At 40.8% G+C, this 23,211-nt stretch overlaps 3 protein-coding genes and 1 non-coding gene across 9 annotated transcripts in view; 2 read left to right on the forward strand and 2 right to left on the reverse strand.

The window, feature by feature from the left end:
• The window catches only part of arhgap17a (Rho GTPase activating protein 17a), a 30,066-nt gene extending 25,620 nt beyond the window's left edge, over nucleotides 1-4,446 (reverse strand). For 3 of the 6 annotated variants that reach the window (XR_004612089.1, XR_004612088.1, XM_034569796.1), the window contains exon 1: nucleotides 3,747-4,444. Coding sequence is in view for 4 of the 6 variants with exons in the window: in XM_034569796.1 (XP_034425687.1) it covers nucleotides 3,747-3,799 (53 nt within the window). In the remaining 2 variants the exon portion in view is untranslated. Of the gene's footprint in view, nucleotides 1-3,746 lie in introns of all 6 variants that reach the window. The other 3 variants (XM_034569797.1, XM_034569798.1, XM_034569799.1) reach the window with 2 other exon arrangements.
• Nucleotides 4,447-7,281: 2,835 nt separating this feature from the next.
• Nucleotides 7,282-15,130, forward strand: lcmt1 (leucine carboxyl methyltransferase 1). Its single transcript, XM_034570876.1, has 11 exons — nucleotides 7,282-7,696; nucleotides 9,037-9,128; nucleotides 9,486-9,607; nucleotides 9,732-9,808; nucleotides 11,171-11,232; nucleotides 11,347-11,449; nucleotides 12,427-12,547; nucleotides 12,849-12,950; nucleotides 13,236-13,327; nucleotides 13,402-13,499; nucleotides 14,460-15,130. The coding sequence occupies exons 1-11, from the start codon at nucleotides 7,611-7,613 to the stop codon at nucleotides 14,480-14,482; spliced, it is 978 nt and encodes a 325-aa protein (XP_034426767.1). The 5' UTR covers nucleotides 7,282-7,610; the 3' UTR covers nucleotides 14,483-15,130.
• A 1,287-nt stretch (nucleotides 15,131-16,417) lies between these two features.
• On the forward strand, nucleotides 16,418-20,633 carry aqp8a.1 (aquaporin 8a, tandem duplicate 1). Its single transcript, XM_034570233.1, has 5 exons — nucleotides 16,418-16,722; nucleotides 17,073-17,199; nucleotides 17,359-17,567; nucleotides 19,050-19,184; nucleotides 20,346-20,633. Exons 1-5 carry the CDS (start codon nucleotides 16,451-16,453, stop codon nucleotides 20,386-20,388), a joined length of 786 nt encoding a protein of 261 aa, XP_034426124.1. The 5' UTR covers nucleotides 16,418-16,450; the 3' UTR covers nucleotides 20,389-20,633.
• Nucleotides 20,634-21,902: 1,269 nt separating this feature from the next.
• On the reverse strand, nucleotides 21,903-21,995 carry trnai-uau. Its single transcript is given in 2 exon segments — nucleotides 21,903-21,938; nucleotides 21,958-21,995. It is a non-coding gene; the product is annotated as a tRNA-Ile (tRNA).
• Between the last annotated feature and the right edge of the window lie 1,216 nt (nucleotides 21,996-23,211).

Genomic DNA, 23,211 nt, shown 5'->3' on the forward strand with positions numbered 1-23,211 from the left:
TTTCTTTGCACCTCAGTTTCACACTCTGCCCCTACATCAATTTTCCCAGCTCTCCCTCTCTCTTACTCTCTAGAAAGCAGTAGCACGTCTGTGACAGGCAGTTTCCTGTTTGCAGAAGAAGAAGGAGAGATTTCCTCAGAGCGGTCGCCTGCTGGACACAGTGTTCTACCTTCATACAATTGCAGGAACCCAGGGGGCAGCGGAGAGGGCCTTTCGCACAACAAACTTTTTGCAGACGTGGATACGCAGGCAGGCACAACCTTAATGGACAAAGCAGAGTGTGCTTGCTTGCTCTGATCCAAGCGGTCACTCATTCAGGAGGGCATGTATACGAGAGCTTGAGGGATTAACCCCACACGTGCATACAAACATGCAGGAAATTACAGCGCGCGCACACACACAAATGTCTGTTTTCTGCATTACACTCTCTCCAGTCATAATTTACTGCTGGTACAGTGCTGTGAGGAAATTATGAGTATTCCAGCTGCCCTGCTTCTCTTGGCCGTGATTCCTGCCAATAGGAACAATATTATCAGCAGAATCTCTTTGTAGATTAATGTTTCCATCCAATAAACACTATGATGGGGAGATGGCAGTTACTGTTCTTTAAAAGTTATCACAGACCAACATTTCTTATAAACATGTATATTTGTGATTAAGCTCTATGGACAAATGTTATTTATAATGGCTGAACATAATATCAGAGCTATATTGTTCTTTTTTCATGTAGTCCCTTTATGACAACATAAAGGGCATGAAAGAGGAATATTTTTGCATTAGGACGCAATAAAATACAAAATACTTGTGTCTGGATTGACCAACAAAAAACACTGATCATTAAGTAAATAGGGCAGCAAATAATAAATAATTTGTTGATCAATTGAATAGTTGATCAACAGACTAATTTAATAAACAATTAATCTTTTTTATTTTTTTTTAATGACCCCCCCCCCCCCCCCAAATTAGGGGAGGGGCTTAAATCCTGCAGCCAACCACCAGGGGGTGATTAAGATGTTTTGTCTGCCATGTCATTCACATACACAGTCATTGCTGGGAGCAAACCGTCTGCACAACAGCAGGATCCCACCAATGCTCCTTGAGGTGAAGGGGGCGTGGAGAGACAGTGTATACGTTCATGGTGCACCCGCCTATGTTTACTTCAATGATGTGCCCTTAAAACAACATTGAAATACTGCGTCATTGACTTCAGACCACATTTTTGTTGGTAAATCGCGCAATCAGCAGTCTGAAGACAGCGATGCGCCAACAATGTGCCTGACCACGCCTAATTTTAAGACCAACACGCCCATGGGTGCTCATATAGGTGCGAGGGCATTTGCTATTTCAACAATGGGCGCCGGATGGGAAAATAACAACTGCATCGTGGGAAACGAGCAAAGACACTGAGCACCAGCTGTAGTATGTCTTAAAATGTTAATACAAGACATCTGATTGTCATTTTTTGGCTTTGGCAAAGTGTGAAAGACATTTTTACTAGTTTTTGACATTTTAGAAACAAAATAATAACAAATTTAATTAAGATAATACTCGGTTAATGCACCACTATAAAAAATATATATATATATTTCAATGTAAATGTGGGAATTATAATATATTTACATAAGACAGCGCTGCTATTGTCGCCCTGCACATGCTCAATAACGTCTTCCGAGCACGAGGCTATACCAATGTTTAACATGTGTACATAAAATGTTGTGGATAATCTTTCTTGTCAACCCATTGCAGGCGTTCTCCCAGCACACTCGTGACACCCCTTAAGAGGAGCATGCTGGGAAACTGGAACTATGATTCAAATGTTATTAAGGCAGCCCTGCAGACCCGAGGTTATTTGAAAATGACACATTATTGTTCCCAGCCTGTCTGTGATGTCATCTGGAACCATCCAGTCCTGTGTGCACCCACCGTCCACCTAGGTGCCCAACAATGTTGACTCCCACATGTTCACAACCAACACAAACACACACAATGCCAGACACCACAAGAGCCGACCTCCCATGATGAAAACATCCTCTGACGTGTCGCAGCCTCTTGTCCTCACAAGGCTGGGGCTGCAGCCACGGCTACTTTCAATATCCAGTAACACAGGGACACCGTATGTTTGCACAACAGCAAATTGGCTGGAGATAACAGGCATGAACGCAGCAGAACACATCCTCATTGTAGAGAAGTATGTCCGTTATCTCCACATAACTCATACGCTGCTTAATGCTTCATGTTCAGAGGGAGAGATGCTTTAAGTGGAGGCAGTCAGATACTTCCATCACTTAAACATTAATCTACTTTTTATGCTTTAAGTTTTATGTCTGGTTGAAGCTGGGGCGTCTAGTGTTTCACTAATGGAGAAGCTGTTTCTGCCACTTTATCGCCACAGAGTGAAAGTGAATCTTGCAGCATCCCAGGGTATATAACAACTTATCCACTGCTTCACCATATTAGCCCTCATCTTTCCTCTAAATAGGATGACTTCACTCTGCTGCACAGAAACAAAGGCCGGGCCCCATATTGTCATACATTTAGTAGCTGATGATATAAGTTTTCAAACCTTCATAGTCCTCTGAAATTATTACCTGTTGAAGGACTAACTGGGTGACTCTGTCAAGCTGTGCTTTGAGCTGTTCTCAGGGGAAATAATTCTACCTTTTGTGCCAAATGCCAAGAAATAAGCGCAAATGCCCATTTGAAACTTGAACAATAGCTCTAATAGACAACATTTGGGACATCTGAAATCCTAAACTCTTCTGCATCTGCATTTATACAAGACTCTTGCAACAACAACAAAAAGCATGATTTGTGGATTATTGTGGGGGAAATGTAAATCATCAACACTGACAGAGGGTCCGTGAAAAGCTTCCAGCTTCATTCAGTAACATTATCATGATAAATGGGTGTTCTGTGTTGACGTGGTGAAAAATATCTAATATCTTGCCAAGACATTTCTCATTTGACGCGACCGTGGCTCAGGAGGAAGAGTGGGTCGTCCACTTGCAAGAAGGACGGTGGTTCGATTCTAGTCTCCGGTTAGTTTTTACTCCAGTCCCCTGATGTCTGTGTCGGCAGTGTGCGAGTGATAGAGATGCTGCACAATGACGCACTGTATGAATGTGTGTGTTAGTGGTCATCAAGAGTAGAAAAGTGCTACATGAATACAGATTTTTTTTGTGTTGTCGTCTTTCACATAACTAGAAGAGTAAAAAAAAATAGGCCATGTCAAATTATTCCAAGGGACATAAATGAGGGGTGCCCACAAACTTGTAGGGATGGGAGAAAACTGGGAACCACTGATCTGCAGTATATCCAGTTCAAGAATGTCTGGACAACTGCACCATCATCGGACTCCTGGCTGGTGTTTCCATCAGACAGTGTTAAGCTGATTCATTCTTCACACGGGGACATCTGGTTGGGGTTAGACCCGTGTGTGTTCCGTCTATGGGGGGGAGACAGCAGCGGGGAGGCTTGCACACACCGATAGACAGTATTTAACACTGTCCCCCCCAGCTATACTAACAGCGTCACGTCATATTGAGAAAGCAAATGACTCTTTCCCATGTCAACACTGTCTGCTGCTGGGGTTGTGTGGTGTTACTGGTGTTTTTAAAAAAGCAGCTTCAACAGCAAGAAAACAAGTTAAAGGGGAGAATGTTGTGAATATTGTGAATTAAATGCTGAGTAGTAAAGAACCACGCAGAGAGAAGTGGGTTTGACCAGCGGACAACGTAAATACTCGCCTGCCAACTGTTTGATTCGCGAGCTGCTTCATCCGATTGAACTGCTTCTTCATCTTCGCTCCGTGGCCAGCCTCGTCTTCTCCCCGAAGAAACGCGTCGAAGCCCGGCTCATGAAGTTCCCCGGGGTGGGTCGCCTCTTCCCCGTGTTCACTTTACCCCCCTCCCTCCCTTCCTCGCCGCCGCCGCCGCTATGACAGGGAGAAAGCAGCGAGAGCCATGGAGCAGCCCCGGAGCCAATTAAAAATAGTTCGTAGCAGCCTCGCTAGCCACTGGAGCTAAGCTTAAACCCCCACCCCCCCCTCCTCCACACAAGTGGAAACACTAGTTCAAAGTCCCCGCTGGTGGAGACGGCATGACCCCCGCGAACCTCGTTCTTCCACGCCGCTAAAGTCCCGGAGTAACTTTCACCACCTCCGGGCGGCTTCTCATGGCGCTTTCTCGGCTGCTGCGCTGACCGTTAGCCGGCGAGCTAACGCTGCGTTTAATCCCGTCGGCCGCTTTTTCTGTCTCCCCAGCGCGGAGCAGGGAGCCGAGCGAACAGCGGCGACTCACCTCCGCCTCTGCCAGCACACAGGGGGAGGGAGGGGGCAGGAAATAGCGTTAGAGCACCGCTGCATGTCCGCCACGGAGCACCACCTCCCCCTGGACACTGCCCGGAGGAACCCACCGACACATGGAGCTCTGTGCTGCAGGGAATCGGACGTTACAACTGTTTGAAAACTGCAATAAAATACTTAAACTAAAATCACTGCTCTCATCATTTGTAAAAAAAAAAGTGTTTTCCATCAAAACCTATGATAAGAGCAGTCAGTTCATGAGCAGATTAAAGGGATAGTTCACCCAATAATGAAAAGTCACTCATTATCTACTCACCACTATTCCGATGGAGGGGTGGGTGAAGTGTTTGAGTCCAAAAAACACTTTTGGAATATCAGGGGTAAACAGTGTTGCAGCCAAATCCAATACAGTTGAAGTAAAAGCTGACCAATTCTTCAAACGTAAAAAAAACAATAGAAAAAAACATAAAATGGCACTTACTTGTAGCACTTTGTAGTTTTGCTTTTTTGAAGAAATTGTACTTTCTTGATTCTTGTTGTTCTGGGTTTGTACCCTCATGGTTGATGCACTTATTGTAAGTCGCTTTGGATAAAAGCGTCAGCTAAATGAAATGTAATGTAATGTAATGTAAAATGCCTCCATACTGCTCCTGTGGTGTAGCGTCATTTACACCATGTTTTTAATCTAAACGTCTGCTGTGATCCAAGTGCAAACGTGGACATTAAGGCTAAGAACTTGGTGTAAATGATGCTGTTTCGAGTCAAATTTGAATGTCTGGGCTTACGGACACTTGGATGACACCACAGGAGAACTATGGAGGCATGTCATGTTTTATTTTCTGTTGTTTTGTTTACTTTTGAAGATGTGGTCACCAGTTACTTCAGTCATATTGGATTTGGCTGCAATACTGTTTCCCAAAAGTGTTTTGTGGACTCAAACCCTTCACCCACCCCTCCCTCTGCATAGTGGTGAGTAGATGAGTGCATTTTCATTTTGGGGTGAACTATCCCTTTAAAGCACATTGAGTATTAAAGCAACACTATGTAACTTTTACTGAGCAACAGCGCCCTCTGCAGCCACACGTGGTGATTAATTCTGTTGGTGCCATAAAATACTCAAACTATAAATATAGCTTCCATCATTTGTAGATGAAGTTTTTTATATCAAACGTACATGAACATCTACAACAGTCAGATCATGAGCAGACTATAACACATTTTTGCAATGACATTGACTGTATTAAAGCAACACTGTGTAACTTGTACTGAGCAAAAGCGCCCTATCACATGTTTTTGTTTACAGCACATCGACACCACCATTGGCCCTTATGACCAAAAACTCCCTTGATATCTTCATTGTTTTTCTTCTATGGGTATGGCTCCTCTTTTTCATCCTGAGATGTTTATATTATTTTTGTTGTTTTATTTTCAGTTCAGAGTCTGTTGCATGTTAAAAATGTTTACAAAGTGCCATCTTGCTTGCAATGAATCCTCTGGAGAATCTCCTGCTGTATGGGCTCACTCGGAAATTATCCATAGTTTGTACTTGGCAGTAGAAAGTCTGGAGCCTCTAAATCTGTGATTTGCATTCTCACATAGAGCCCCTCCAGATAACCTCAGGCAAAAGAATGGGCTACATAATGGCTCATAGTGCCATGAAACTCAAGGAGTTGTAGGACCTAAGCTATACATCTGTGTACTTTTTAGTAAGTTCCCAACTCAATTATTTGGATCACTTAATATCAATATGTGCTTTAACATTCTGTTGGAAAAGATCACTGACACAAATCCTCCATGTTTTATGCTGATGTCACTGATCTCTGCCACCGTTCCCTGCAGCTGTACTGTACGTCTTGTCACATCATGCAGGTTGTTCTGTGAGTAAATTGGATGAAGCATATGTGGAATTTGGGCTTCTCATCTGTATCGAGCGTCTAAGTCTTATAAACTTCCTGCCGCAGGCTTTGCAGCTGTGCAGTTTACACCATGAGCGGCCCTCAAATGGATTTTTAATAAAGACGTTGAAGTTTCTTTCACAAGTTGGACAAGTCTTTCTCTTTGTGACTGTCTATGTTCTGCTTTCAGTTCTCTGAGGAATTCAAACACACTCTACGGATGCCACAAAGAAATTCTTGTTTTTTTTATTCCTTATTTCATGTGAGTCTTGATGGATGTCTGCACCTTTAAAAGTATTTGTTTTTCCTTCTAAACCCTCAAAAGTGAGAAAAATTGTGTTTCCAGCAAGTAAAACATAAACTTACTTACAAGTTTAATGAAAGTATTTGTCTAGTTTAGGAAAAAATTCAATCTGTGCATGAGAGTCATTTGTCAGTGTACTAAAAGTTGATCATTTATGTAGATATTACCAGTGGTGGGTTAGGTGAGTAAACAGAAACAGTACTCAAGTAAACGTTAGAATAATTACACAAATAGAAGTAAAAGTACTCGTAAAAATAAGAACTTGAGTAAGAGTAAAAAAGTATCTCATACAAAACTACTCAAGTACATTTAAAAGAGTAAATGTGATGCACTACTACTCACTTCTGGACATCATCAATGTAAATACAATGAATTAAGCCTCATTAAAACCTCAGAAAAAACTCTTAAACCAACGAAAAAGAAAAATGCAATGGATTTATTCGACATTATAGGAGAATGTGGTTTAGCAAACAAGCCCTCGCCCTTTTAATTATTAACCTTATTTTTATTTTATTTATTTGAATTCAGATTATATTCCCTTTTAACATGTTAGTTGCATGTCTGTTTTGTCACTTGCTTATCATGTACCTATGTACCTTCACATGTTCCCCTAATTGTACACGGTATCTGGATCTAAGTGTCTGTGTATTTGAAAACTGTTTGATTTTATTTTAATTTATTTGTAGTATATTTTTTTAATCCAAATTTATGTTTCACTCACTCGTTACTCATGAGTAAAACGAACAGGAATTATTAATCTGGAAATAAAACCACCCGGAAGTACTGAGTGGACACTTCCGGTGCAGAGTTGTCAACACAATCCCAGCAACGATCGTCTTGTTTTTAGCCAGAATATTATAATCAGCTCTTTGTGTATCTCCTGTTTTCTTTCACCCGACTCCTGCTTGGTTTGCTGTTCACACGGAGGTGAACTTCTCCCCCGTTCTTCAACGCTCTGGGTTTTACTCTCTCTGTCTCAAATAAACTGTTAGATCAAACCCCGCTAGCCGGTTAGCTTAGCGCCCCGGGGGGAAAGTGAGACAGGCGGACGAGGTCGTGCGACGGTTTGGATGTTGACCACACAGCGCTGAGGACCTGGGACTCAGTGATGGCAGCTCGACGACCCTTCACGGACTCGGACACTGCGGATGAAGCAGTGAGGGCGACGTGCGACGATGCAACCATATGCAAACGGTAACACGTGTGTGCAGTCGTTACAGTCAATCATTTGTTATTTCCATTGCTATGATTGAATCAGCCCCTGTGTAATCATGTAGTTGGTTGACATGTGTGCTGATCACCCGTACCTATTCATCACTGACCTTGATTATTGACCATTTTATCTGCAAATACCTTTAAATTGTGAATTTGACAGCTGACCTTCCTAAATTTCAAATACCACCTTTCAGATGGAAAAACACCTCCTGCTGCTTGTGTCATACATCGTCATAATCTGTCATGAGTGTTCCCTCTGTAAACTGTTAATGGGCTCGTTTACCCAGGACATCTTGATTGCCCATATTAAGTGAAAACATTGCATGAACTTTTCAAACTTGGTCCAGTATGCAATTGTCTGAAGTGACAGGAGAAACACAAATCTGGCAACTTTACTTATATATTTAAGCTGTAGGTCAACTATAAATTAATTAAATAAAATTGTTATAGCACATATTCACAAATCACAATTTGCCTCATAGGGTTTAACAAGTTGCAATATCCTCTGTTCATAACCCTCAACAAGAGTCAGGAAAAACTTCCCAAAAACCCTTTTAACAGGGGTAAAAAAATGTAGAAACCTCAGAGAGAGCCTCATGTGAGGGATCCTCTCCCAGGACGGACAGAGGCGCAATAGATGCCGCGTGTAACTGAGAACATCAACAAAAAAACAGTATTTACAACATTGATAAGAAGAAACAGTTTATAACATAATGGAAACGTTTGTCAATTTTAAACTAATGATATAATAATATAACAGTAATAAACTTTATTGAAAGTTTACAAAATGCTTTGACAGAAAAGCAAAAAAGCAAAAAAAGAGAGATATAACAGTCGGCATGAACGCAATGAGACATTAAAGCCAAACAACAACGTTGAGGTGGAGTAAATGGAACGAAGATTGTTCAAATAGATAAATATAACACTGTCACCTAAAAACTGGAGAAGCAGTAAAAGGAGCAATGAAGCAGTAAAAGGACAATAAAATAAATAAATTAATAAAATACAAGGTGATAAAAAAGACAATAAAAAGACGACATCACATGAAAGCAAGTCTTAAAACAAAAAGTGTTTTAAGAAGAGATTTAAAAGAAGTCACAGACTTTTCAGCCTTGACTTTGAAACAGCCAGCAGGGCTCCACCTGAGGATCTAAGGCTACAAACAGGTACATAAGGGGTTCTGTGATGTAGCTATGGGCCAGACCCCGTCATGTAAAATATAAAGCTCCATGGGTTTCGCAAATCGGCTTGAAAAATCTTTGCCGGTGTGGCCCCAAAAGTGTGATGATATGAAAATAACTGTATAATCTGTCTTCCAGGTTCGCTACCAGTAAAAGCTACTGGAAGGATCCATACATTCAATACTTTGTGAGATCTGTCGGAGAGAGAAAGGCCCCTGAAATCAACAGAGGTGAGTTATACAAACTTCTCGTATCTGCTTCATTCGATAATAGTGTAAAGCCAGAGTTTAAGTCACAGGATCTGTTGTAATTTAACCTGGCCACAGCCCAGGTGATTATGAAGCTGGTCTGTAACAAGAGCTTTAAAAAAAAGCCTCTTAAACAAATGTGTGTTGTGGAGCATTTATGACTCACGTGCTTTCTGTGTAATATACATTATAACTGGCTTTTACTGAGAAGTTGTCAGCAGTAAGTTATCCATATTTGTGATCTTGCTCATTTTAATAGCTACGTTGCACAACTTGCTTGAGGGACACATTTTTGTTTTTAATTAGTTTATCTTACCCTCCACTTATCTGATCTGGCAGGTTACTATGCCCGAGTTCAAGGGGTGAACCACCTCCTCGATGCGTTCATAAGGAAAGCAGAGTGTGACTGTCAGGTAGTCAACCTGGGAGCCGGACTGGACACCACTTTTTGGAGACTAAAGGTTTGCAGCATCGCAGCTCTGCCTCTTGGACGCAGAGTCTGGTTTGAATCGACTGCATCAAAAATACAATTTATATATCCTTAAAAATATCACAAATTGTGTGTGTGTGTGTGTGTGTTTATAGGATGAAAACCTCCTGCCACGGAAGTTCTTTGAAGTTGACTTTCCTACGATCGTGGCCAGGAAAATACACAATATAAAGTAAGACAAGCTGTCTTTTTAATAATGTCCTTACTCTGTGACACGCATGATCCAAAACAGCCACAGATTCCCCCCTCACTTTAGAAAGTCTCAGGCTACATCCTCACTACTACCTTTTCATTTGAAAATGCTTTTAACTCCGCTACAGATACGCGTGACGTCTACACCACTCTGCAGTATTTAGTCTCTAAAACTGAGAGACTCCAGGGTTGTGTTTTAGTCTTGACCGGCAAAAACGTAAATGTTTGGAAGTGTTGACATAGACATCGATTGGGTCTTTTCGGCTTATGGAGCCTTTCGTTGCTTCGTCAGGCTCCTGTCACATGACCCCCCTCAGTAATAAAACAACAAGCATTAGCCTCGGCTACCAGTGCAGAGGGTAACATGGATAATCAAGGTGTTTGTGCCGTTAAATTCTGCATTGGAGACGAAGAAGTTATTATTTGAGCAAGCAGCAACTCACAACTACAGGCTTCCTCTGTACATCGCCACACGCATGCCAAGTGTATGTGATGACACGAGATATTCCTTTTCAGGCCTGTTAGTATGGATGGGGATTAAAATCCAAATGCTTGTGTGGATAGAGGCCATTTTAGTAGTAGTATGAATGTAGCCATATATGGCTTACTGCATTTAACAAGAACTATTTATGCTGCATGATTAATATTTAACTATTGTCATAAAGCAGGACATTGTTGTACCAGTGTCTTCTCAGCCATCTCTGGCTTTGGCATTGTAATGTTGGGTAGAGATCAGCAGGGGGAGACAAAGAGAATTCTAGCAGCCCACATGTGTCCTGTATAACATTGTATGTTGTTATGTCTATTATATATTTATAAGTTCTATATAAGCAGCTGCATAGTTCACACACAGATGTTTTATATACGGCAGTAAGTAGATTTATTCAAATTATTATTATAGAACAGAAGCAAAAAAATGCAATCAAATCTAAACATGTTATTACATTTATTTAGGTTTTCCGTGAGCTGAGTGTGTATTAGCTTTCAGCCTGAAAGATTGTATCCTTAGATGCCAGATTATTAGGTACAGTTGTTTGGTATGCTGTAGGTTGAAGTGCTGATGAATTGTATTGTGTTATACTGAGAGGTCTTTCTACCGTCCTTAATATATATGTGATGGAGAAAACATTAAAAACAACTCACAATAAAATGTAAGAAATGACCCCAAAGTGTATATAATCTCTTTATCAGAATATTTTTCTGGAGGTTTTTAAATGGAGGACAGAAGATGTTTACTGGTTTGCATGTCAAAGGCCTGACTGTAGTGTAGCTCTAGGTTTATTGATGATATACAGTGTTAAATGTGAATTTTATGAAATATTATGTTGTTTTGTTTGATTAGGACAAAACCACCCCTGTCCAAACCCATCATCGAAACCCACTCAACAGACTCCTTACTACTAGGTACAACAACAGTAACAGTCCCACATAGACTTTACATACCCACGTGGTTTGGCTCTGAATAGTCTTCTTTCCATGCTAGAGAATCTCTCTAAGGTTTTGTGTTTGTTTGTTCAGATTCCCACAGCCTCGACTCCGACCGGTACTGCATCATCGGAGCGGACCTCAGGGACATCTCCACCATGGATGAAAAACTGAAGAAGTTCCAGCTTAACCCAGAGTACGTGACCGACGTCGTTTCCTCTCAATATAAAATACAGCTAAACAAATGAGTCGGCTTTGAAGAAGTTAATATAAGGTCAATGTGATTTTTGCAGAATTTGTACTTAACTTGTCACTATTGGAATCCATTGTAACTTATGTCAATTGAGTTATTTGTGAATGACAAACAGCTTTTTACAGCCACGTTTTAATCCTTCAGGTAGAATCATTTTGACCAGAAGTGGTTGGCAAAGATACATTTTAATTTTGTAATAGTAAATTGGATGATTAGAGCATTCTTTCTTTCTATGACGGGCAGTTTTCTATGGAGAGGACGGCTCACACTGAGACTCTCAGGTCGTAACTTAATTTTCTCTAACTGGTGCTTTTCCAGGCAGGTTTCTCTATTTCAGGCAACTGTCGAGTGTGAACTTTTCTATTTTAAATTAGAATATTTTGTAGTTTTAAGATAATAGAGTATGAAAGAAACTTCAGAGTTGAACTTGGTTTGAAGGCAGCGTGTCTGAAAGGTTGTCATTCAAATCCCAAGTGTAACCATTGTTTGTTGGTGTAATAACCACCATCACCAAAGAGGTTATGTTTGTCTGTGGATCGTTAGTGTGCTGTATACTAAAAACTTGGAAAATGTCAGTGTTAGAAATGGTCAGATACCAATACCAGCATCAGAAATGCCTCTGTTACTGCCAAAAACGCCAGATCAGGCATTGGCGAGTATGTGTATCTATGCACCGATCAGATAGGCGTCCACGTCGTTAAAGTATATTAGTTTCAAAAGATACAACTGTACTTTTCTTCGCCGCTCCCAAACTGCCCCTTGCAAGAACCTGTTTTAAGATGATGTTGGAATCACTGCTGATCGATCTCATGTATCAGAGTAGGGTTTTTCCTTGGTAGAGGTTTGGTCTCTTGGTGCTTTCTTGTAGCAATGGTTATGTTGTGCTTATATATTATCATATGTGACATTTCCATCTCCAGACTACCTACATTGTTCCTGTCAGAGTGTGTGCTGGTTTACATGAGGCCCTCCCAGTCCTCCAACCTACTTCACTGGGCAGCAGAGACATTCCACACGGCCATGTTTATCAGCTATGAACAGGTAAACAAAACAACCACCTCATAATCCCAATACAGCAGGGGAAGACTTTTGTTATCCATTACACAACTTGGAGAATGATCATGTAGTGAAAAAGAAGTGTTCAGGTACAATTTTAAAATGAATATATATAAATATTCCTCATCAGATGTGCAGGTAGAGACAAGAAATGGCTTCAACATTTGTACCAATGTGCAATTTTTATAGATAAAAGCATGTGTGCTTGAGATGAGATTTAATGTTGTAGCGTTTCTCAAAGAAAACCACATAAGACTTCAGCGCTCACTATTTTCTGTGTATCCAGGTGAACATGAGTGATCGATTCGGTCAGGTGATGATCGAGAACCTGCAGCGCCGCCAGTGCACCCTCGCAGGAGTGGAGGCCTGTCAATCGCTGGACTCTCAGGTAAACCGTAAAAACCCGCTGGAATTACCTGTGATTTTGTACAAACATTTTAATTGTAGAAAACCCGGTGGATCCGTAGGACCCACACACTTTTCTGCATAAATATATTCATGACCAAGGCAACAGTTTATTGGGGAAGTCTAGTCTAAAGTCAAGTCTGAAATACAAGGGGGATTTGAGGGATTCTTTGGATCAGGTAAATATATCAGTTGCTCGGTGTCTCATTTACTTTTTTAGCTTCTCAGAATATTCAGATATTGTAATGTTGATGTGTGCTGTTTGCAGAAGGAGCGCTTTCTGAAGACGGGCTGGGAGCAGGCGGAAGCTCTGGACATGATGACCGTCTACAGTATACTCCCTCAGGAGGACGTGGCGAGGTACTGCATCAAAGTCAACATACGGTCAACATAAGGTGAAATACTGAATAATATCTTTTTTTCTTTTCCTGCAGAATTGAGCGACTGGAGTTCCTGGATGAAAAGGAGCTGCTGCAACAGCTTCTTCAACACTACAGCATCTGCTGGGCCTTCAAGGACAAACTCAACCTGGGTAAGGAACAAGTATCTTTCTCTTTTTGGAATTGCAGGAAAAAAAGTTTCTTCCAACAACATAAGTAATATATACATCATAATTGTAAAGCCAGGTGTATAACATAAATGGAGAATAATAAACTTGATAGGTATATCTTTTCCTCTGTTCTCTTAAAGATACACTTAACAATTCTTCATTGAAATGTCTAAAAACAACTAGACCTATCTTATATTATTTTTTAACTTGTTAGCTTAGCTTTATTGGCTTTACCCACGGCTTTGTCCGTCTCTGCAATAACTTCCGGGTCAAACAACGTATGATGAGTCGGCTGTTTTTTTCTTCCACTTTTTGTACTGGTCACTCATAATGGTTCCCAGTTATTCATCGCCGTTACGTGAACACGATTTGTGCCTGAGTCACGTCAGGTAGACTTTCATCTGCAATGGTGCTAAAGACAACAACTCCCATGATCCCACACTGCTACACAACGTGATAAAACAAGGTCTTTTCCGTTATTGTTTTGATTGAGAGACTCCAAGCAGCCAAAGTTACATAGTCACAGCTTCCCAGCCTGGTCCAACACCATGGATCCTTCCCTAACTTTCATTATACATGCAGGATATTTTAAAACATTACATTATAGAGAGTCAAAATAAGAATAAAAAGTTGATATTGTATTTAAAGTCATGTTGAGTTCCTCTTTCTTAGCTTTGCGCTGAGCACAGTTATGTTTCTTATACATTTCAGGACCACAAACAGTTGTGAATGTGAACTGTACGCTGCTGTAATAAATCTGATCTCTGACGCTCACTTCCAGGATCCTTTCAGTCACCACTGTGGCGCCACGCTCGCAGTCATTTTATTTACTTTGCGTTACTCACAAGCGTTCATATTTTTTCATAGTTCCACCCATGTGCCCAGTTTGAATGTTCTGGCGTGGTCATTTACAATAATGGGCGTCGTGTTCTGTTTCCTCAGGTCTGTCGCAGTTGGCGTTCTGAGAGTGAAACTGCTCCATTGTTCGGACGTGCGCGTTTGCCAAAAGCAACAACAGGAGAAGATGCGTAAAAAGAAGACGATGGGAAAGAGGAAACCCGTATTCTCTGTCGACTGGGAGCTGGTTCGGAAAAAGTCCCGGCATCAGCGGAATGTGATTGCATGAGCGCCATTTGTGACCAGGTCCGTGTTGAGGGTGAGAGGTGAAGAACTGTGAAGAAGCGTTTGTCACTGCACTGGAACTGAAGCGTAGTATGAGTCATGTGGGATTTCTTTGCTCACAAAAGCATTGTTTCTAAATCATCAATCATACACGCTCTCCTGTGTTCGATATTAAAGAATGTAAGGAACATTGAGGATTTCACACGTCATGTGTTTGTCCTCGTCTGGATCTTGTGTATGTGCCATTTTATTTTTATTTATTGATCGATTGCACTTCCAGACTCATTGACTTAGATGCATGCAATAAGTAGAGCTCGAGAAATGCATTACATGCAACCACCGGTTAGATTGCATTTGTCTGTCAAATCTTTTCTATTCTCGCCCCAATGGTTTTCAAACGGCAAAGAGGACATGACACAGGAGTTTGTAACAGAGTATATTTGACGAAAGCTGTTCAAGTGCAGTTCAATAAAAGTTTCATTTGTGTAAGACTGCGTTGCGCTGTTCATTTATGTACTTGATGCACGTCATATCAAATGATCGGAGGGGTCATGCATTCCTAAAATAATGTCATATCATACAACTGGTTATTTTTCGAGGAAAAGGAAATAGGCAGCAAGGACAACCCGTGCTCGCCAGAGTTCTACCTTTTCTCCTTGATGACCAATGTCACTGTTTCTTGAGAAAATACGAAACCCCTTTGAATATCACGCAAATGAAACCAACGATATACGGTCGACCTCTGCCGAACATTCCCTCCTCAGCTGCCTCCAAGTCTGTGTGGTTCTTCCTTCAGAATAGACTCAGTTTCTTACACAACCTTTATGAGACATGATAATGTGCTGATTTGCCAAAAGAAGTATTTTGTTATTTGTGAAACCTGAAGTAAAATTAACAAGATGCTCCACATTCCTCAATTGAATGCAGACAACAGGATTCTCTTCTGGTATTCCTCTAAAATGACGTGTTGACTAAATTTACGACTTTTTCTCTCTATTGTTTTTACCCTTCGTGTGGCCCTGTTATTGGTTGCAAAAGTTAATGCATAACAAAAATATTTGACATCACTTAAGACTTCATAGCGACCTCAGGCTGATCCTACCATATGATTATAAAATGATTTTTTGAATCTTGAATCTAAAATGATTTTTCTGATCCATAGATCACGTCTATAGTCCTATAAGATGTAGATATACCTTTGAAAATGCATTTTTTGAACATTACATCACGTCTTCACTGATCAAATGAAATCATATGAGGGGAAATCATTTTCCGATCCATTAAAGCTTTAGATTGTCTCTCTGTTATTTGTGGGTATTCTTTTCAGACCATATTTCCCTGGACCTTGATCTCGACCTTTGACCCATCAGCTCCCCACTTTAATCTCCTGGAGATAACCTCCCTCCATCCCAGTAATAATACGACCTAGTTCAGTGAGCACTGTTTAGTTATTTTACACACACACAGATAGATAGATACGGGGGCGAGAGCTTCTATGACTCACCTTTACACACTCTTCAGGAGTCCTAATTCCTGATAGAAAACACACATCTGTGGTGTCAGCTAAATAAAACAATGTGTTGACACCAGTCGTCCGTTATCTCACTATCTCTGACATAAGTGTTAATAATTTTATGAGCTTTTCTTGACTGAGGGCCAACAGTCCTGGGTGTATAAACAATTGCAGGAAGGTGGGGGGGGGGGGGGGAACTATGGATGTGCGTATGTGTGCATCATCCCTACAATAGCTCATATACATATATAACCTGCATCAGACGCCACAGAGGGTCCAGCGAGAGGAACAAGTGATCATGTCAGGGTCCAAAAGCAACACAGAGGTGTTCACAGTGGGTGAGGTGGGAGAGGAGGTGGAGGAGGTGGAGGGAGCCAGGAACGACAGCAACAGGTGCATGTATGAGATGTATGTTCAGCCCTGCCTGGCCGAGCTGTTCGGGACCAGCCTGTTTGTGTTCGTGGGATGTGCGTCTGTCATTGGGAACAATGGATCCAACGGCGTCCTCCAGCCTGCTCTGGCCCACGGACTGACACTGGGGGTGCTCATCATGGTGTTTGGGCAAATAAGGTAAAATAATTATCTAGTGTTTTTACAGGTCATGTCCTGTGTTCTCCTTTTTTAAAATATGGGAAATGTCTTCATGATATATGTAGATTTAAAGGTGACATAAATTTGATGGATTTAAATCTAAAGTGAATTAGCCTCAACATGTTCACATACTGGGATGTGGACAGCATCGTGCAAACTGGCAGCCAGCGCTGAGCAGAAGTTTCTAAAAGGTCCTTTCACTGAAGCACTAAATTTGATACAAAGTTATTTAAAAGAGAACAATTTTGTCGTTGGAATATGAGTGTTATAGTTGTTGTTATTATCAACCTGACAGAGTCACATATTAAAGTTCACTGTGTGTATCGTAGTGGGGGCCACTTTAACCCTGCAGTGTCTCTGAGCGTCTACATGTGTGGAGGGATGGAGCTGCTCCTGACGGTGCCTTACCTCGCAGCTCAGATTCTAGGAGGGATGATCGGTGCTGCTTTGACAAAGGTGCGAAAATGTATGGAAGCTTATTCTGGCAGAAAGAACGCTTAAAAGTTTAGAACTTTGCATGTTGATCTTTACAGTCAAAACGTTGTTTTATGGGATTGTAAGTTGAATATTAGAAGACAAATGAAAGCTGTTGACTGACGTTTGCTGTTCTTTCAGGTCATGTACCCGGCCGAGTTGTACGACTTCGCCCTCGGAGGAGTCATTCAACCCGGCACCAGCGACCTGGGTAAAGCCATGATGGCAGAGACGATGCTGACCCTCATCCTCACCACGGTGGTGTGTCTGGGCGCCGTCAACAATCAGACCCGCTCGCCGTCAGCTCCGTTCTGCATCGGCCTCACGGTGACGGCCAACATAATAGCAGGGTAAGAGCTGTGGCGGGAGACAGGGGTGGAGACGTTTGGGTCCAGAGGGTCATTCACAGTGTTGCCATTATTCCATTTATGTCTTTTAGTCTTCCACACTAGTCAAGATGTTTTTTTTTTATATATATTTGATTAATTTAGTTGTTAGTTGCTGATTTTCTGCACTTTCTTATGAGGAAATTCTTCACAACTGAAATCCCAATGAAAACTACTTTCAAATTTACATTATTTTTCAAGTTCCTTGTCACTTTTAACAAAAGTGAATAATTTCTCTCCCGAAAACTATTATTATTGTCTTTTTAATTAAGGACAAAAGGACCTAGCTACTCCGTGCTACCAGGGTGAAAATCGGCAAATTCGGATTAAACACCAAAAACTTTAGTGAGACATTTCAATTCCCCCAGGAGGTAAAAACTACATTTCCCAAAGAGAACACTGACGTCCTAACCACACCGTCCTCCGAGTGAGAGCTGCAGCCCTGACCACAACCCACCTGGACACATGTATTTATTAGCACTCGTTATCAGGTGGATACCAAGGTTAATTATTGCTTATTTTATTCACTGTAATTACCTTGACAGCCAGTTTATTGTTTAATATCTGTATATGTAATATAACAGCAAAGCTTGATTGTGTTCCCACTGGATCCATCAAGTGAAATATTAACGTATTTTGATTATTAGATTAGTTATGTATTAATGTGTTAAAGGTCGTGTGTGTAGAATTTAGTGACATCTAGTGGTGAAGTTGCATGTTGCAGCTGAACACCCCTCACCTCACCCTCCCCTTCCAAACATGACAGAGAACCTGTGGCAGCCTTCAGTTGTCATAAAAACTCAAAAGTTGTTTAGTTTGTCCAGTTTGAGCTACTGTAAAAAACATGGCGGCCTCCATAGAGAGGACCCGCTCCAGATGTAAATATAAAGTATTTAAATATAAAAGGCCCATTCTAGAGTAAAAAAACAACAACAATTCATACAATTTAGATGAGACACACAAGTGAAAACATCACTCATTTTCTTTTCTCTTCTTTTCCTTTCATTTCCTTTCTTATGTCTTGTCTTCTCTTCTTCTCTTCTTTTTTCTTCATTAATATCTGTTTCATCAGCCCGGAATAATTAACTTAGATAAGAGGTACGTTTATTTGTATTCTTTATATTTGTCTGATTAAAATGAGATCTGACCAAACTGTGGACCGAATTTTAGATTTTTCTGGTGCATTGCCATCACATGTAAAAGTTACCTTTATGCAATACATGTGAATTAAAGTATTTCTCTAATGAGACACAGATTTAAGACAGAATGGTCCAATTTGAAGCAGCAGAGGTTGAGCTATTCTTAAGTTTAGTCCCTGGGTCAAACTCCTGAATGAAATTTTGTTTTTAGTGCTGTCTGTTAGTGAGACTGTAACTTCTCCATGTGAAATGAGGAGCCCAGTGTTGAGCTGTGTTTCAGCGTTGTCGTCACTGTCTGTTGTTTCAGAGGGATGCTGTCCGGCGCCTGCATGAACCCCGCCCGAGCCTTCGGACCTGCAGTGGTTGCCAATCAGTGGGCCCACCACTGGCTCTACTGGGTCGGACCCATATGTGGTGCACTGCTCACTGTCACCTTCGTCAGGTGCTGTAGCTCTATACTTTACAACACACTGAGAGATTACGAGTCATATTCATTATTCTTGTCCACAGCCCATTTATTTCCCACTGTTAATATTTAACAGGCTTTCTAAAAAAATAAAAATGTGCACAATAAAACCTGAAGAAAGAAAGAACCATTGTTGAAAAAGGTACCAAGTGCAGATTTGGACCCATCGCTATAGAATAAGAGCTGGTTCCCGTATTGTTTTCAAAACGCCAGTGGTTAGGAAGTATTCAAATATTTTACTTAAAGTTTAATAAAGTAAAAGCACAACTAATTAGACAAAAATATAGTCGAGTACCAGGTTAACTTTTCTACTTGACCAAAAGCAAGTAGGTTCTTGATTATATAATCTATTAAAAGTAAAAGTATTTGCAGAGTGTAGCTTATTCCCTAATGCAACAGTCTAATACATCTCTAATTGTGTCCGCTATATTTAGTTTAATAAAAGAATACTACAGACTCTGTCATATTAATAAAGACTGCTGCAGATGAAAAGATTGTCATTTTCATTAATATATTAAAATATAATATAAAGAGGCAGATCACTGTCAAGCAAACATAGATGGAAACAATGCAGGATCTGAAATTTTAAGTTGGATTTGCAAAAATATGCAGAAGACAGTTACTTCAGTGATAGAGTTAGAGTTGTGGTGTGGGAGTGTTGAGTTGTCTCGCTGACTCCTCCTCCCTCGTCCGTCGACTGGGCAGTTGAACTGGGGAGCCAAAGGCCATCAGCTACATGCCAAATCATAAGCGAACTTTCCACCTCAGTCTTTCAGGTCGGAGCCACAGTGAGTTGTCCAAGTTTGTTGTTTGGATTTGAGTTCGATCTCTGACTTGTACATCTGTATTCGAAGCGCAGTCCTCACTCACCTTATAGGTTGAAATCAGGATTTACCTTCTGAGCTCTAGGTTGCAGACCAAGACGGTCAGGTTTAGTCATTAAAGTTGAGTGGTTATGGGGTAGTATTAAAATATTAAACTGTATTTCCCATTGCCTGATGGTATCAGATTGCTGTTCAAGCTGATAACGTCCTCTTGGTTCCTCGGGCCTGTGTCTGGCCCCCATTAGTTCAACCATCGTGTTCTTAACAGGATGTTGAATCAAGCACAGTAATAGAAGTATCCCTCTTTCTGCAGGTTGTTCTTTGGTGACCAGAGGACTCGTGTTTTGCTGAAGTGAACGTCTCAGGCAAAGAGGATGACCCGATTCCCCAGTGACTTCTCCAACACATTTCTGTAACCATTAGACTGTAATATTTAAATTCTGTAAAAATATTGTATTTAAACTAGGAGTAGCTCTAAATGTCGGCTCTTACACAATCTCATGTCTGTATTTGAAGATTCAATAAAGTGTTTGATGATGCGACAGTGTCCTGATATCGCTCCACCTGACTTGGACTTGCGCATGTGTGGCGATTGGAAAAAGTCCAGATGATAATAATGCCCATATATAGAATTAAACACAACGATCACACTTTTGTGTTATCTATTTACAGTCGTCTTGTACTCATTGTTTGGCTCAAAGTCCTGGATGGAAAACTGTGCTTTGATAGCTGTGGTACATCTGAGGTGGATCAAGGACAGGGCACTGACCTATAATATAAAGTTAGATTAGAATCATAAAGCAGTGTCCTTAAATCAACTGAAACACAGCAATGAAATGAAGTTAGACGCTGGAAAACGGAGGTGTTTCAATACTACAGTATGCATGCTGAAGTATTTAATATTGATGAATCATCAGCATTGTCCGGCCATGCACACTTATCCATCTGGTGCAGAGAAAGTGCATGTTACATGGTTTTGATGCACGTATGATGAAGGCCGTGCAGCAGTGGATAAAATCAGATACCAGCTTATAAAACTATTGCAACTACTACACATTTAAAAACAGATGGATGACTAATTAACAGACTAGCAATAAAACAATATGTTTGGTCCCTCCACGCCTCCAGAGGGACGAACGCCAGTCTTACAAAAGATAGTCCCTCATAATTTAACAACAATAATAATAATAATAACAATGATAATATCTATATTTATATAAAACTTCTCAAAGCAGTCACATAGTGTGTCACAAATTAAATAAAAGTTAGTCCCGTAAAATACATAAGAAATTAAGATGAATATAAATAAAAACATATATACAATCACTTTAGAATATAGGACAAGATGGTGAATGTCCTATATTGTCCTAAATTGCACAATTTAAGCTACCAACCCACAGTAGATGTTAGCGGCCACCAGTTGGGGACATTACTTCAGTTGTTGTTCAGCCTTGTTGTTCAGCCTTGGCGTCATCAAGTGTTTTGGCCTTTTAACCAACGATACAGGTCGAACTTGAGGGTACGCGGAGGCTAAAGGTAATTTAATTTAGCTGACGCTTTTATCCAAAGCGACTTACAATACGTTTATTCAACCATTAGGGTACAAACCAGAACAACAAAAATCAAGTCTGTACACTTTGCTTCAAGAAAGCCAAACTACAAAGTGCTGCTAAATATATATATATACAGTATTTTGTTTTTATCGAAGGTATAGTAGGAAGAGATGTGAATGTATAGTTTAGATCTGTAAGAGGAGTCCTTAAGTCAAGTTTCTTTGGAGTTCACAATTAAACGTGCAGCAGGCAATTAGGAAATTTGGTGATTTAACATTAGCTACTTTACTTTGATTAGTAGCCGAAACTAAACCTTATGCTCCAGGTGAGGCTCGAACTCACAACCTCGGCATTACTACGCAAATTACTGTCTATAAGTACCGCGCGCTGACCGATTGCGCCACTGGAGCCTTGTACGCTAGTTGCCATCACACTAACTAAAATTCAGTCCTCAATCTACGAGACGGCTTACTGAGTTCTATTGTCTTGGTTTATATTCTGCTCAGTTCGTCCAGCTCGTCCAATATACCACTGGAGTCTTCAGTCTGGTGCAGGGCTTGTCCGTGGATCCCCAGGTCTTTGAGCAACCTGATGGTGGATGTTGCAAGGAAACCCCACAGCCGACCTCCACAGAGCAAACTATTGCTTCCCAGCCACGTTGCTCTGCCTTGTCATATAATGCCATGTCTGCATACCGCAGCCTTTTCCTCTCATTCACCTTATCAACATTATCCTCCCAGGGTACAATCAAGTCAATTCTACAAAGTAGACAGCGCGCAGGGCGTTGGACCCTGTATCAGCTCTGGCCTCAGGGTCGTATAGTGACAATATGTGATGTGATGGGACTATAAGGCCCACGTCCATCAACATTTCCCAGTCTCAGGCTTCCTCCAACTGACCACTCTGGGTGACAGAACTTTAAAAATGAGCACGCCTTTACAATAAATAAAAACTAGAACTAGATCAAATCTGGGACGGACAGAAGTACGTTTTTAAACTAGCTACTGACTCAGGCTTGCTCTCTTTCCTGGGCCTCAGAGTTCTAATTTCTAATGTTCTGTCTTTGGCGGCTGAAGCAGTTAAAAGGGACCTGCCAGAGAATCTCAAAGGGTGAGCAAGGTTGTGTGAGGATAAGAGATCAGGGATATACTGAGGAGTAAGATTAATAAGTGCCTTATTAGTAATTAAAAGAAACTTCGATTCTAAAACAAAGTAATCAGATACTTCAAAAAGGACCACAAAGTAAAGAGATGGTTCTTTAGATGGACTTGCATGCTATATACAGTAGTGTATATATAATGGGAGTATTATTTACAATTTATTCATTTGTATGGAAGTGGGCTTTTGCTGTAGGAGTTATTTGAGGAGAGCAGTTAAATCTACAAAAGCTCTGATCTCATAAAGCTATTTCTGTCCAAAGACACTTACCTTGAACTGATCTTTTTTTTTTAAGGAGAATGTGATAATATTAATAGGTATTTTTTTGGTTTTGTGACATATTTTACATCTAAAACTCGACAGGGGGCCCCTGTCAGGCTCCTTACTTTTACCATAAGGGGCCACAAACCAAATAGAATATAAACTGGGGACCACTGGTGAAATATTAAGCAATGTGTTGTATCTTAT

Source organism: Hippoglossus hippoglossus, chromosome 19 (genome assembly GCF_009819705.1).
Source record: "Hippoglossus hippoglossus isolate fHipHip1 chromosome 19, fHipHip1.pri, whole genome shotgun sequence".
NCBI lineage: Eukaryota > Metazoa > Chordata > Actinopteri > Pleuronectiformes > Pleuronectidae > Hippoglossus > Hippoglossus hippoglossus.